This window comes from Pristis pectinata, chromosome 25, assembly GCF_009764475.1.
Source record: "Pristis pectinata isolate sPriPec2 chromosome 25, sPriPec2.1.pri, whole genome shotgun sequence".
NCBI lineage: Eukaryota > Metazoa > Chordata > Chondrichthyes > Rhinopristiformes > Pristidae > Pristis > Pristis pectinata.
In genome coordinates this window covers 5,564,499-5,576,925 of record NC_067429.1, presented here as the reverse complement: position 1 = coordinate 5,576,925, position 12,427 = coordinate 5,564,499, and the positions used below count along the sequence as shown (strand labels likewise).

Sequence of the window (12,427 nt, the reverse complement as noted above, 5' to 3'; positions counted from 1 at the left end):
CGCCCAAGTGGGCAGACTTGGAATAACATCTCAACTGAAAGAGCAACTCTCCCTTCAACGCTTTGCTTTTTGTGCTCAATTCTCTGGAGTGGGATTTGAACCATTAAAGTGCAGGACCGTGGAGCACCAAATATTCTGCATTTAGGCAGGTGTCCGACACCACTGAGAGGTGCTGTTGGGAGAGGAAGCTGCAAGATTCAGAGAAACCTGGTGAAAAGTAGCAGAAGTGGTACAAAGCAGGTAACACTCAAAGGCAGAAGAAAGTAAAAATATCTGTTTAAAAGAAACTATGGCGAGAGATAAATTTTGGTAAAAGGGAGCATCCAAGAGTGTTCGAAGTTTACAGCTTATGGCTCAAAAGGGAATTCCTGAGAGAGAAAAAGGCGATTATAATGAAACAAAGAACTCTGAACACAGTGGGAATCATTGCCTGTAGGGCTGATGAAAACAGAACCAGAGTCTTTGAGAGGGAATCAAACAGGCACTTGGGAGAGAAGTGTTTGCAGGGATATGGGAGAAGAGGTAAGGAATGGGACGACAGGATTGTTCCTCCAGGAGCCAGCACAGTTCCAGTGGGTCAAATGGTGTCTTCCTGTGCCATAACAATTCCACAAAATTACAGTGGTAAGTATAACAGGACAAATTGAAGAGCAATCAGAAGTATGATGGAACTAAAGCAAACTTTTCTCAGTACAGGATAATTGGCAACACACTCAGGAAAAAGTTTGGGGAAAGTGTCTCAGAATGACAAGGAAATGTGCAAGGTGGAGCTGAAGGAAGAGGAGATGAACCTTCCATGGTGAGGTGTGTTTGTTACTGGATGACTGAGTGGAGGAGAGGTTTACAGTCTGCCACTCAATATCTGTTAATTTTCTCACCTGCTCCCACACCCACCCCTGGCATTGCTTCAGTTTTGGGACAGACCAGTTTATTCACCCCCTCCCCCCCCCCCCACCCCCACCAACCGATCCCCAACAACACCTTAATCTTCCAGTACATTACTGCTCACCAATCAGTGTCTAATGAGCCAGTGCCCATGTGTCCATGACTCACCCTCAAATCGCCTCTCCTTTCCTGGGTGAAAGGACCTCGCTTCCACTCTGTGGCTCCCTCGCCACCCAGGCCGAGATAGGGAACTCGCTATTTAGGGAAAGGGAGATTCTCGCATCAGAACGCTCCACAGCAAGCCAACACCGGAAGAACATTCTTTCTTAAACTATTCAGGTTTGAGCCTTGTTCCCCAAGGTTCAGCTGGTAAATCTACCACCCCTTTTCGGACGTTACGTGTGCGTGGAGTTGGGTGATTTGTCACAACACCTGCCCACCTCTTGTACAAGCACAGGTATGTTTGTAAGGAGATGTGACTGAATGTGAGATAGTGGTGGCTTAATGGACTTTTAAAGGCTGGTGGATGGGAATGTGGGATCTACAAACTGGAAAATCCTCCTGCCGTTTATTAATCGCAGGTTTGGAAGCAAAGGGTTTCAGTGGCCCAGTTAAAACCTCACAGGACAGAAGGTGACCAAATGGTCATTCACCCTATTCTGGCTCTTTTGGAAGAACGTTTCAGTTCCTCCCCCATCTCCTGCTCTTTCCCCAGAGCCCTGTAAACATTTCCCTTTTCAAATATATTGCCCAAACGTTACCGCTGAATCTGCTTTCCCTACCCTTTCAGGGGGAGAAACTCAAGATCATTGCAACATGTTGCTTCACAGAGTTGCCCCACATCTCGCCAATGGTATCATTAAATCTATGTGCCATGTTTCCCAATGCTGGGCCTTGTTATCTAATCAGTCAAAGCCTTGCCTAAGTTTGATCACCTTTGTTAAATCACCCCGAGACTTCCAGTTTTAATCATCCCGTTGGACATTATCCCTGGCCCTATACAATTAAATCTCCTCTCCACTCTCTCTTTACTGTACCTTCACTGGGAGCACAGAAATGAACATTGGACACCAGCCAGGAAATGTGGAAATAAAGTAACCAGCCCCACCATATCCCAGTGACTCCTGGCACACAACAGATATCAGTCGAGTTTATTATCACATGCACAAGTACATGTGTGCACAGGTGCAATGAAAAACTTACTTGTAGCAGCACCACAGGCACACAGCATCAGTACACAACATTCACAAGAAAAACATAAATTGAACATAAAAGTCTGGTAAGGGAAGGTGTGATGCCCCCACAGCCAAATTGCATAGCAGTGCTTAATGTACGGCATCCCAATGAAGAATAGTCATGTGGGCAAGGCATGAGTGGGCAATTATGCAGCAACTTCATGAATGAGAGAACAGGAAAAGTGAAAACAAGGCAGGCACCATATTCAGCTGCGGCAAAACCATATCTTTTTTTTTGGTCAGGGTGTGACCCAAGAGGAAATTTTCCCCTCATTCCCATCTCTTCACCACACCCCCCATCTTCCCTCCGCAGTCCTTCAACCACAGCAGTGTCATAAATGATGCCCCACCCCTCACGCCCATCACTGGTTGCCCAATATATCCACCCACATGGAGACTTGCCTTCCCACAGCCAGTCCTTCTGTAGTCAATGTGTAGCATTATTAAAAACTCTGTTAGTCTGCCATACTCAGGGCCAGACTGGCAGATTTTGCCAACTATTACATTTTACGCACTTTTTGTTCACTTTTTGATTCAGGTTGAAACTCTCTTGTCTGGCACCCTTGGGACCTAACCGGTACCAGACCACAGAAATTGCCCCCCGATCATCTTCCTCTGAGGACAATTATTCTTTTTGAGTATAGATAGTCCTGGGTCACATAAGGGTTCCAAGGACTGCCCATAACCCAAAGTTTTTGTAAAGTGGAAACGCTGTCGGCTGAGATCGCAAAAGTTCCACAAGTAGGTTAATTAGGTACAGATAATGCTAGATCTTAGTTAGAATTAGTTAATCACTATAGATCTATACAACAGATTCAAAACCTGCTGGTCCACAGAATGATGGATGAGAGAGTTTCAAGCTGTAGTTACACTGTACTATTATGAATTTTCCAATAAACCAAGTAAGTATGAAAGGGGTGCAGGAATCTGGGCTCTGATGAGTTTATAGGGAACGTGGGAACTGGGGCTCTGGTGAGTAAGAAGGATAGCATTAGTTGGTGTGCCGGATACTAAGCCGTCAGGATTTATCAATAGTCAGATTGCGGATTATCAGAGTTTTACTGTGTTAGCAACACGCCAAGAACTCTGCGCAATTTCCTTTAAAAAATAAGCTAATGATTTTCTAATTCCCCTGAGGGTTCCACCTGAGCTGTTCTGGATATTGCTCCGGGATTGGCCCTGGGATCGAGGTGGGAGAGGTACAGGTCCTGGGTCAAGCTGCAGGGATGAGATGGTTATAAAGTGCGGCCTGGCGTAAGGGAGCTGTGTGAGTAATGAGTGTCAGTGCCCCAGGTCAGACTGCACTGTGAGCCTGCTGCTCCTTTTCCTGATTCCACCTCCCCCCTCTCCTATAACCCACCACCATCTCCTTCCAGCCCACCGCCACCCCCCACCCACCCCAACCCCCAGCTTAAACGACACTGCACTCTTGCCATTTCCCAGGGCACTCCTGAACAGGATTAGCTCCTCTACACAAGCTTCACAACTTGGTTGCCCGGCAACCAGCCCGCACTGCCGGTGATCTGAAGGTCCTATGGAGTGACAGAGTCTCTCTGTACGTCCACCCCCCACAGCCCTGGCCACAGAGATTGGCTCTTCTGCTTGACATCTGAATGCCTGGCCACGAACCAAGCACAATGACCCCCTCCCTACACTGTACACAGGACAATTATCTAGCACAGAGACAACCCACATTGTTTATCACCACCACACAAATAAGCGAAACCATATAAAACTGGTGCTGGTTACACCCACCCCTCGCTGTAAACACACACAAGGCTTCACTAATGGACGAAGTATTTAAGCAGCTTGCCTGTAAAATACACCATGCTCCGCACACACTCTGCTGGGGATGTGGACAAAATTACTAATGGAGGACCCATACATCTCTATTACACACCTCACTGCAAAGCTCTCACCTAAATCTTTAATGTCACACAGGCTCGTTTCAGCCCTGTCATTGATACAGAGGCAGCTGCATTGTCTGTCAACTGGCCTCTGGTATAATCCTAATCACACAGAACTGACAGGCCATTCGGCCCTACTGATCTGTGCTGGTGTTTGCTCCCACCTCTCGACATCTCACTCCATTAATAGAACCTTTTATTCCTCTTTCACTCTGGTGTTTGACTGGCTTCTCCTTAAACGTACTCACTTCCTCCTGTCTCCCTGTGGGAGCACGGTCCACTGCCCTCTGGGTTCTAAATTCCCTCATGGATTTATCAGTGACTGGCTTATGTTTGTGGCTCCCTGGTTTTGGATACCTCAGCAAATGGAAATATTGGCTTGGAAAAGCTCCTGCGCAGTGCACACTGTGGACCCACACATGCTTTGTATAAGAGCTGCTGCTCCAGAGTTCTGCTGTGCAGGAGCCCAATCCATTGTGCTGGGCTGCCCCTGAAAGTCATATGTGCATAATATAGTTTCCCTGAAATAGATGCCACTGCCCAAATCTCTGCCTTTGTTTGTTAGAATGTTACACGCATGGGCCTCTGGAAACAACTGTGCAAACTTTGTAAATGATGTGACGACCTGATCACTACGGGCATTGGTTTTCTGTTGGAAACCTAATGCATTGTGCACATAAGTATTGTCCATACGATGGAATATCCAGGTCGTCTTACCTATGTCTACTTCACTCAAGCCCTTCATATCTTTTAATACCTCTATCTGGCCAATTCTCAGCTTTCAGCTTTCCAGGGAAAACAACTCCTGTCTGTTCATGTTCTCTGACAGGAAAAGGGAGGACAGAAGCAGAGGGAGAGGGAGACAAATGGGGAGGGAGAGAGAGAAAGACATACAGACAGAGGTGAGAGAAAGAGACAGAGACACAGAGAGAGAGGGGAAGACAAACAAAGAGAATCAAGAAAAGAGACACAGAGGGGTGCAGAAGATGGAAGGAGCCAGGGATGGAAGGAGTCAGGGAAGAGCAAGGGTGTGAAAGAAAGAGAGAGAGAGAGAGAGAGGGGGGGGGGGAGAGATAGAGATAGAGAGAGAGACAGAGAGACAGAGACAGAGAAACTTATACCTCTATACCTCTCGCTGCCTCGGTGAAGCAGCCAGCATAAGCAAATACCCCACCCACCCAGGTCATTATACCTCTCGCTGCCTTGGTGAAGTAGCCAGCATAATCAAAGACCCCACCCACCCAGGTCATTCTCTCTCCTCTCCTCTCCCATCAGGCAGAAGATACAGGAGCCTGAGGCACGTACCACCAGGCTCAAGGACAGCTTCTATCCCACAGTGATAAGGCTATTGAATGGCTCCCTTATATGATGAGATGGACTCCTGACCTCACAATCTACCTTGTTTGACCTTGCACCTTATTGTCTACCCTCAATGCACTTCCCTGTAGCTGTGACACTTTACTCTGTATTCTGTTATTGTTTTTACCTGGACTACCTCAATGCACTCTGTACTAACTCAATATATCTGCACTGTGTAATGAATTAACCTGTACAATCGGTATGCAAGACAAGTTTTTCACTGTACCTCGGCACAAGTGATAATAATTAACCAATACCAATATACAGCTGGCCAGAACGCATGCATGAGGAAACTTGGTTTCTCCCATGTTCAATTTGATTCTTGGACATGAATATCTGACCTGTGTTCCAGCACAATTAAACTCATCTTCGGGATCTTCTGTTGGGTTAACCACCTTGCAGACTAGATATGGAGAATGGCAGCGCAAAGAATCTCCATTCCGAGCCCACAACATTATTCTACGTCACAGTGTAAACACACGTGGAGGTACCTTCACAACTCTCCTACAGTGCCGAAAAGAGGAAGGGTCAAGGAGAGACAGGAGGGAGAGAAAGGAATGAATGGAGGGAGGGCCAGAGAAAGAGATGGAAGGTAAGAAAACATGGAGGTAAAGGGAGAAGAGAATGAAGGTTAAAGGAAGGAAAAAAGGAAAGCAGGGAGGGGGAAGGGAGGAGAGTAAAGATCAAATGAGGTAATCACCATTGAGGCTGAACTTCAGTCTAGAGCACAGGGACTTCCTTTGTGGTGATACCACACTCTGGAGAATGTCAGGAACGTAAATCATTAAACTCATTGGAAATTAGCTGGGTGCTTGGTTTAAACATAGCATCCATGCCGTGTACTCTGCTGTGGAATTCCTCTCCACGGAAGCTACGGACTGGAATCTCAGAAGCAGAGTACCATGTGCAGCTGCTAATATTTACACCCATTTGAAGCAGGTGACCATGATGAATATCTGCCCCAGCTGCTACCAGTTTATGAACACCAACTCCTGTAAATTTTAGTTCATTCGTTTCCTGCTAAGAGTGAGAGTGAAAGGAGTTGGCACAAACAGGGCATGCAGAGGCAAAGGAAAACAGTGAACTCCCCCACCATCGGCAACATTTATTTATTACAACTGTTTTTACTGCCCAGGGTTCCATTCAGAACAGTTGGTGCAGCCATTGAACCTGCAGTTAATGCTGGGCACGGAAATCCTGGACCTTCTGACAGATCCTCATGGATTATGGTAGGAAATCACGGATTCTGTGTCACATTATAGACCCCATTGATCTTAGTGGGAATTTCAACATGTCCATGGATTGGGATTACATTATAGAGTAACAGAGTCAGAGAAAGATACAGCTCTGAAACAGACTCTCTAAGTCTGCACTGTTCATCAACCACCCATTACACTAAATCTACACCAATCCCATTTTATTCTCCCCACATTCTCATCAACTCCCCCCAGATTCTACCACTCACCTACACATGAGGGGCAATATTATTTTTCAAAATAATTACCTTATTTTAGTTTTGGTAACTATTTTTCTAAATGCTAACATATATTTTAAATAATATACTTCAATTTTAGTAGATTTTAAACATCAGAAATTTTTTTTTAATTATTAAAAATGTCTCACAGCATTAACAGCTAGTAAAGTGCTTTCCCCAGCTGTCAAAGACTATCAGTGACATTTTTTGGATGGGACTTCCTTACTGTGGTGAGGAACAATGCCACCATTCAGACCCACTGAACACAGAGGGTAGTGATTCCCGCAACTAAGATCTGGTCCCCTTAGTTCTGTTCACACAAATTCAATTCCTCTGCTCCTTTCCAGATTGACGAGGATTCGTTTTATCATATCCCAGAAACATGCTGTGTTAAATCCAATAAGGGATTCAGGGTAATATTTTTAAACAAAGGGAGTAATTAAATATAGAACTTGCTTGCACTAATATCGTTTATTTTGTCGTGTTAAATTATGTATAATTTATGTTAATTTTAGTTTATGGAATTTATGCAAAAAGCTAATTCTCACGGCGTTTATACCCTGGGTATGTATGCCCATGACTATCAACTTGAACTTGAACTTGACTTCTGCAGTGTAACAGAGGAAAATATTCAGAGTGCATTTAAGACAAAACTGGATAAATGCATAAGGGGCAAAGAAACATTGGCTTTATTGAGTGGGTAGGACTCTCGTCGCTAAATTACAAGTTTGTGGATTTATGTCCAGTGACATCTCGGCTAACACTCCTGCTGGTAGTATCTTTAGAGTGCTACAGTGCCACCTTTTTTAAATGTCCTTCAAAAAGAAAATCCAGGTGTTTACCTGATGACTCATCAGGAAGCAATCTTGACTCTGAGTCAGCAGATTGCAGACTTGAATCTCCCTCCAGAGACTTGAGTACGCAACCCTGAATGAAACTCCCTGTGAGGCAGCTGGGAAGCACTATATGGTCTATCCAATGAACATGGAACACTGAGAATGGAACATGGAATTTTCAACCTTGGTCAAGCCTGCTCGGTGTTTCCTGAAGAAAAGAACTTCTCATTTCTAGTATCATACATATAATTCTTTATTGAACCTTCTTCAGTCCCAAGAAAGAACTTTTGGGGTGAGATGGGGGAAGTCTTTAAAGAGAAGATGCCAACATTTCAGGTCAGAACATTGAGATACAATTATTTTCTCTCTCCAGGGGATAATGTATTTCTTCAGATGGGTCACTGCTGGATTTCGTTAATAAGAAGAAAGAACACTGCAATAGAAATGGGTGCTTTAGTGCTCTGAACCTCTTCAAGCATTTCAGATTATGGTGCATTATCCACCTGTCACTGTTCTGTAATACTAATCCCCTCAACTAAAAATAGCTACTGAAATAAAGTCCACTAGAATTTTCATTTGGGCCTTGGCCTTATCAGCTCTTTGGGGGTGGGAAGAGAATCCCAAATTACAGCTTGATAATATTTCCCCAGCTCTAATTTTAATTATGCTGCCTTGTTCTGACTCTGTAACAGAGAAACACAGGAAGTCAGGAATTCAAGGACAGCAGTGGACAGTTTGGTCCCATTCCCACACTTAGTGAGACCATGGCTGCTCTGTGACTGAACTCCATATAACCACAGTTATCCCGTAACCCCTTAGGTTAATGAAAACCTATCAATCTCAGTGATAAAGTCAATGAAGAGAGCTTCAAACTTCGACCACTCTCTGCATGCAAGTGGTTCCAACCTTCCCTCCTGAGAAGTCTGGCTCTAATTTTTTTAAGACTCTGCCCTTGGTCCTTGGCTCTCCATCCAGCGGAAATAGTTTTCTTTCCTCTACCCTATCAGTTTCCCTTAACATCTAGAGAGTTTCACACTGATCACCCCATAACCTTCCACATTCCAGAGAATACAACCTAGCATGTGCGATCTCGCCTTGCAATTTAACCCTTGGAGTCCAGGTATTATTCTGCTCTTGCTCTAAGGTAGAGAGAGAGTTGAGTTTCTCTCTATTCAACCTATCATTTCCCGTAATCACCTTGGACATCTCCACCCCGCCCTTGGCTCATCAGCTGCGGATTATTTTCGAAATCGGTCACTGTGGACGACATGCTCACTGCCCCAAGAAATACCTTGGGCCCAGTCAACCTGAACAGCCACCGGCAGGTGCAGGCTCCAGACATTCTCAGCAGCTCAACTGCTCACACGAATGGGAGGGTGAGCTTCCTATCTCCGGGAGAAACAAAGACCCGAAACAGCAAACCCATACTCTTGGATTGGGATTACAAAAAAGTCCCTTTCTCTGCTTCTCAGTGACCACGGCTGCTTGAACAGAAAAGGAGACAGCACTGAGAAAAGCTGGAAGTTTTCCTGCACATCCACCATTTTCCTCCATACTCCCACCCCCACAGCCATATCTTCAGCTGCCTACACCTCAAACTCTGGAATTCCCAACTCAAGTCTCTTAAAACTTCTGTATTTGCCGACCAGTTCTGAACCTGAGTGGGTGCTAAGTTTATCAACTGTAAAAAATTTTGGCAAGTTTTGCTGCATTAAAGGCCAATGTGTTTGAGATTGGGCTGTGAGGAGGATGCAGAGAAGATTTAAGGGGACAGAGAGATGCCAGATGAATGGGAAAAAACATGGCAGATGGAATATAATGTGGGAAAATGTGAAGTCATCTACACTGGTAGAAAGATTACAAAAGGCAAAGGCGAAAGATTAAAAATATCAGTGTAGAAAAGTACCTGGGAGTCCGTGGACTTGAGTGTCTAAAAGTTAACGTGTAGGTATTGCAAGCAATTTGAAAGGTAAATAGTACGTTGTCCTTTATTACAACAAGATTTGAAAACAAAAATAGAGACATTCTAGTCCAAATACATATGGCCCTGATGAGTTGGAATATTATGTGCAGAGCTGGTCTCCCTATGTAATGAAGGATATACCTGTGATAAAGGGAATGCAGCCATGGTCTACCATATTGATTGTCAGCATGGGAGATTTGTCGTATGCAGAGACATTAAACAGAATGGGCTTGCATTCCTTTGAGTTTAGCGGAACATGAAATGATCTCATTGAAATGCACTAAATCCTTATGGCACTTGACAAGGCAGGTGTGTGGATGGTGTATCCTCTGCAAGGAGTTTCTAGAACCAGGGATTAGAGCCTCAAAATAAGTCAGGACTGGGATTTCTTCACCCAGAGGGTGGTGAATGTTTGAAATTCTCTTGCCAGGAAGGCTGTGGACACAATCACTGAGTATATCAAGATGGCGATCGATCGATTTTTTAGATATTAAGGGATTCAGGGTAATTTTTTTTAACAAAGAGAGATCCTTGCACAGTGCATCTTGTTGAGCATTGCAGGGGAAAATATCCCACACTGTCATGGGTATGACCATTGTTGGTCATTGATGGAAAAAGCTGTTTGCAAAGTGATCTCACCCAATCTTCCCGCAGCTCAATCTCTTCCCTGGCCAAGGTTCCGTGATCGTCTAACAACCCCAATTCCCCCAATAAGCTGCTATCTCAACCAATGCTACCTCTCATACCCCAAACATGATGTTATAGAGTCATACAGCACGGAAACAGGCCCTGCAGCCCAACCATGCCAGCCAAGTTGCCGAATTGAGCTAGTCCCACTTGCCTGCATTTGGCCCACATCCCTCTAAACCTCACACTTGACCTCACAATCTACCTCTTTGCGACTTTGTACCTTACTGTCTACCTGCACTGCACTTTCTCTGTAACGTAACACTTTATTCTGCACTCTGTTGTTGTTTTACCTTGTACTACCTAAATGCACTGTTCTAATGAATTGATCTGTGTGGATGGTATGCAACACGAGTTTTTCACTGTACCCTGGTTCATCTGACAATAATGAACCAATTAACCTTTCCTATCCATATACTTGTCCAAGTATCTTTTAAATATCATAATCACATCCCCCCTCTACCACTTCTGACAGCTAATCCAACCTTCCCCCTATTTCCACTCCGACCCTCACCACACACAGCACTGAACAGCTTGACTCCTGACTCACCCTGTCCCCCGAATCCAGCCTTGGTCCTGGATGGCATGTGTTCTTTGTGCACCCTGACGTTTGCAAAGGATAAGGACATGGCGTTCACTGATGCCCAAGGCCTTGGGAGATAGAGATGGACAGGTTTAAGAAGGAAGTTCAGGAATTGTAGCTGAGGACACAGCGACCATTGGTGAAATGATTAAATTCAGGTGGTCAGAAGTCCAGATTTGGAGGGGTGCAAATATCCCAGAGGGGTATCAGAAATTAAAGAATGGTTAATAGCATTGAGGTTTTGAGGCAATTAAAAAAGTTGATAGGGTAGATAAGCTGGGGGAATATAGAATGGGGGACACATTGAATATTAGAGGCAGATGGTTCAGGTGATGTCGGGAAGTACTTCTTCACACGATAGAGACTCTGGAACTCTCTCCCCGACACACTTTTGAGGCGGGGGGGGGGGGGGGGCAACTAAAGGTTTGAAAACTGGGATGCAGTTTTGGGCAGTATAAGGTTACAAATGATGGTGCGTGACCTGCAGAGAGATGCAACGTGTTCCAAGTGCTGCACAGGACCCCCTCCTTCTGTGCTTCAAATGAAACCAAAAGGATTAAATAAAAACCTCTTTCATTTTTAACCCAACTTCCAATTTATTATTATTAATAAAATGGAACTGGTCTTTCAGCTGTTGCTATAGTAATGCCCTCGGTGTAACCATATACTCTTCCCCTACCTCCCCATGGGGCAAAACAGGCTCTTTATACTCAGCAGGAGGGGTGGGGGTGCAGTGGGGGGTTGGGGGTCACTCTACTTCAGCTTTGCCTGGTGGCTTTGAACCAGTATCTTAAACACAGTGGGCCTCAATTAAAGGTCAAGCAACAAAGATGCCTCCTTCTTTGGATCAAACTGTGTCCCATTGAATTGCCACTCATACTTCTAACAGAAGTACAAAGCAATCAATCACTGCTTAGAGAAACCAGTCGCCATGTTGCTCTGTAAGAGTGTTTTCTGTTTGTAGTGATGACTGTCATGATGAGTCCTCAAATGATTAATGAAACAGAAAAATATTACAAATGACATAGAAGTAAAAAAGGTGGCGAAGGATTGCATTAACGTAGAAAAGGACATCAGAGAGGAAATGGTTCTGTGTGTTGGTGAGTGTGGAAAACTGACATGCTCTAGAGTTCCTCTGCTTTCCACACTGAACTCCTTCCTCCAAGTTGTGATGACCTTTCCTAAAACTACATCCCTGTGAAGAACCTCGAGCTGCGTCTCAGTGTCAGAGAGTCTCAAACTGTTTCTTTATCATGTATCACTTTTGAAATATACTCCTTTCACCTGGGGTACAATGTGGAGAAGATGTGAGGTTATCCACTTGTACTGAGTGTAAACAGTCAACGTCTTGTGTCTGTGACCCTTTGTCAGAATTGATATGTGAGGATTTCAGTGCATGAGCAAGGACGGCTCACTACAATTCTGAAGGGTCTTGGTGAGATTGCACCTGTAGTATTGTGTCTAATTCTGGTCTCCTTACCTAAAAGAGGATATACTT

General features: G+C 44.6%; 1 protein-coding gene across 5 annotated transcripts in view; it reads right to left on the bottom strand.

The window, feature by feature from the left end:
- Positions 1 to 12,427, bottom strand: part of LOC127582866 (protein AF-10-like) — a 194,933-nt gene that overhangs the window by 55,518 nt on the left and 126,988 nt on the right. For 4 of the 5 annotated variants that reach the window (XR_007958177.1, XM_052038465.1, XM_052038467.1 and 1 more), the window contains one exon: positions 1,054 to 1,140. The exons of the other annotated variant lie outside the window; for it this stretch is intronic. Coding sequence is in view for 3 of the 4 variants with exons in the window: in XM_052038465.1 (XP_051894425.1) it covers positions 1,054 to 1,140 (87 nt within the window). In the remaining variant the exon portion in view is untranslated. The remainder of the gene's footprint in view (positions 1 to 1,053; positions 1,141 to 12,427) is intronic. 5 annotated transcript variants of the gene reach the window in all.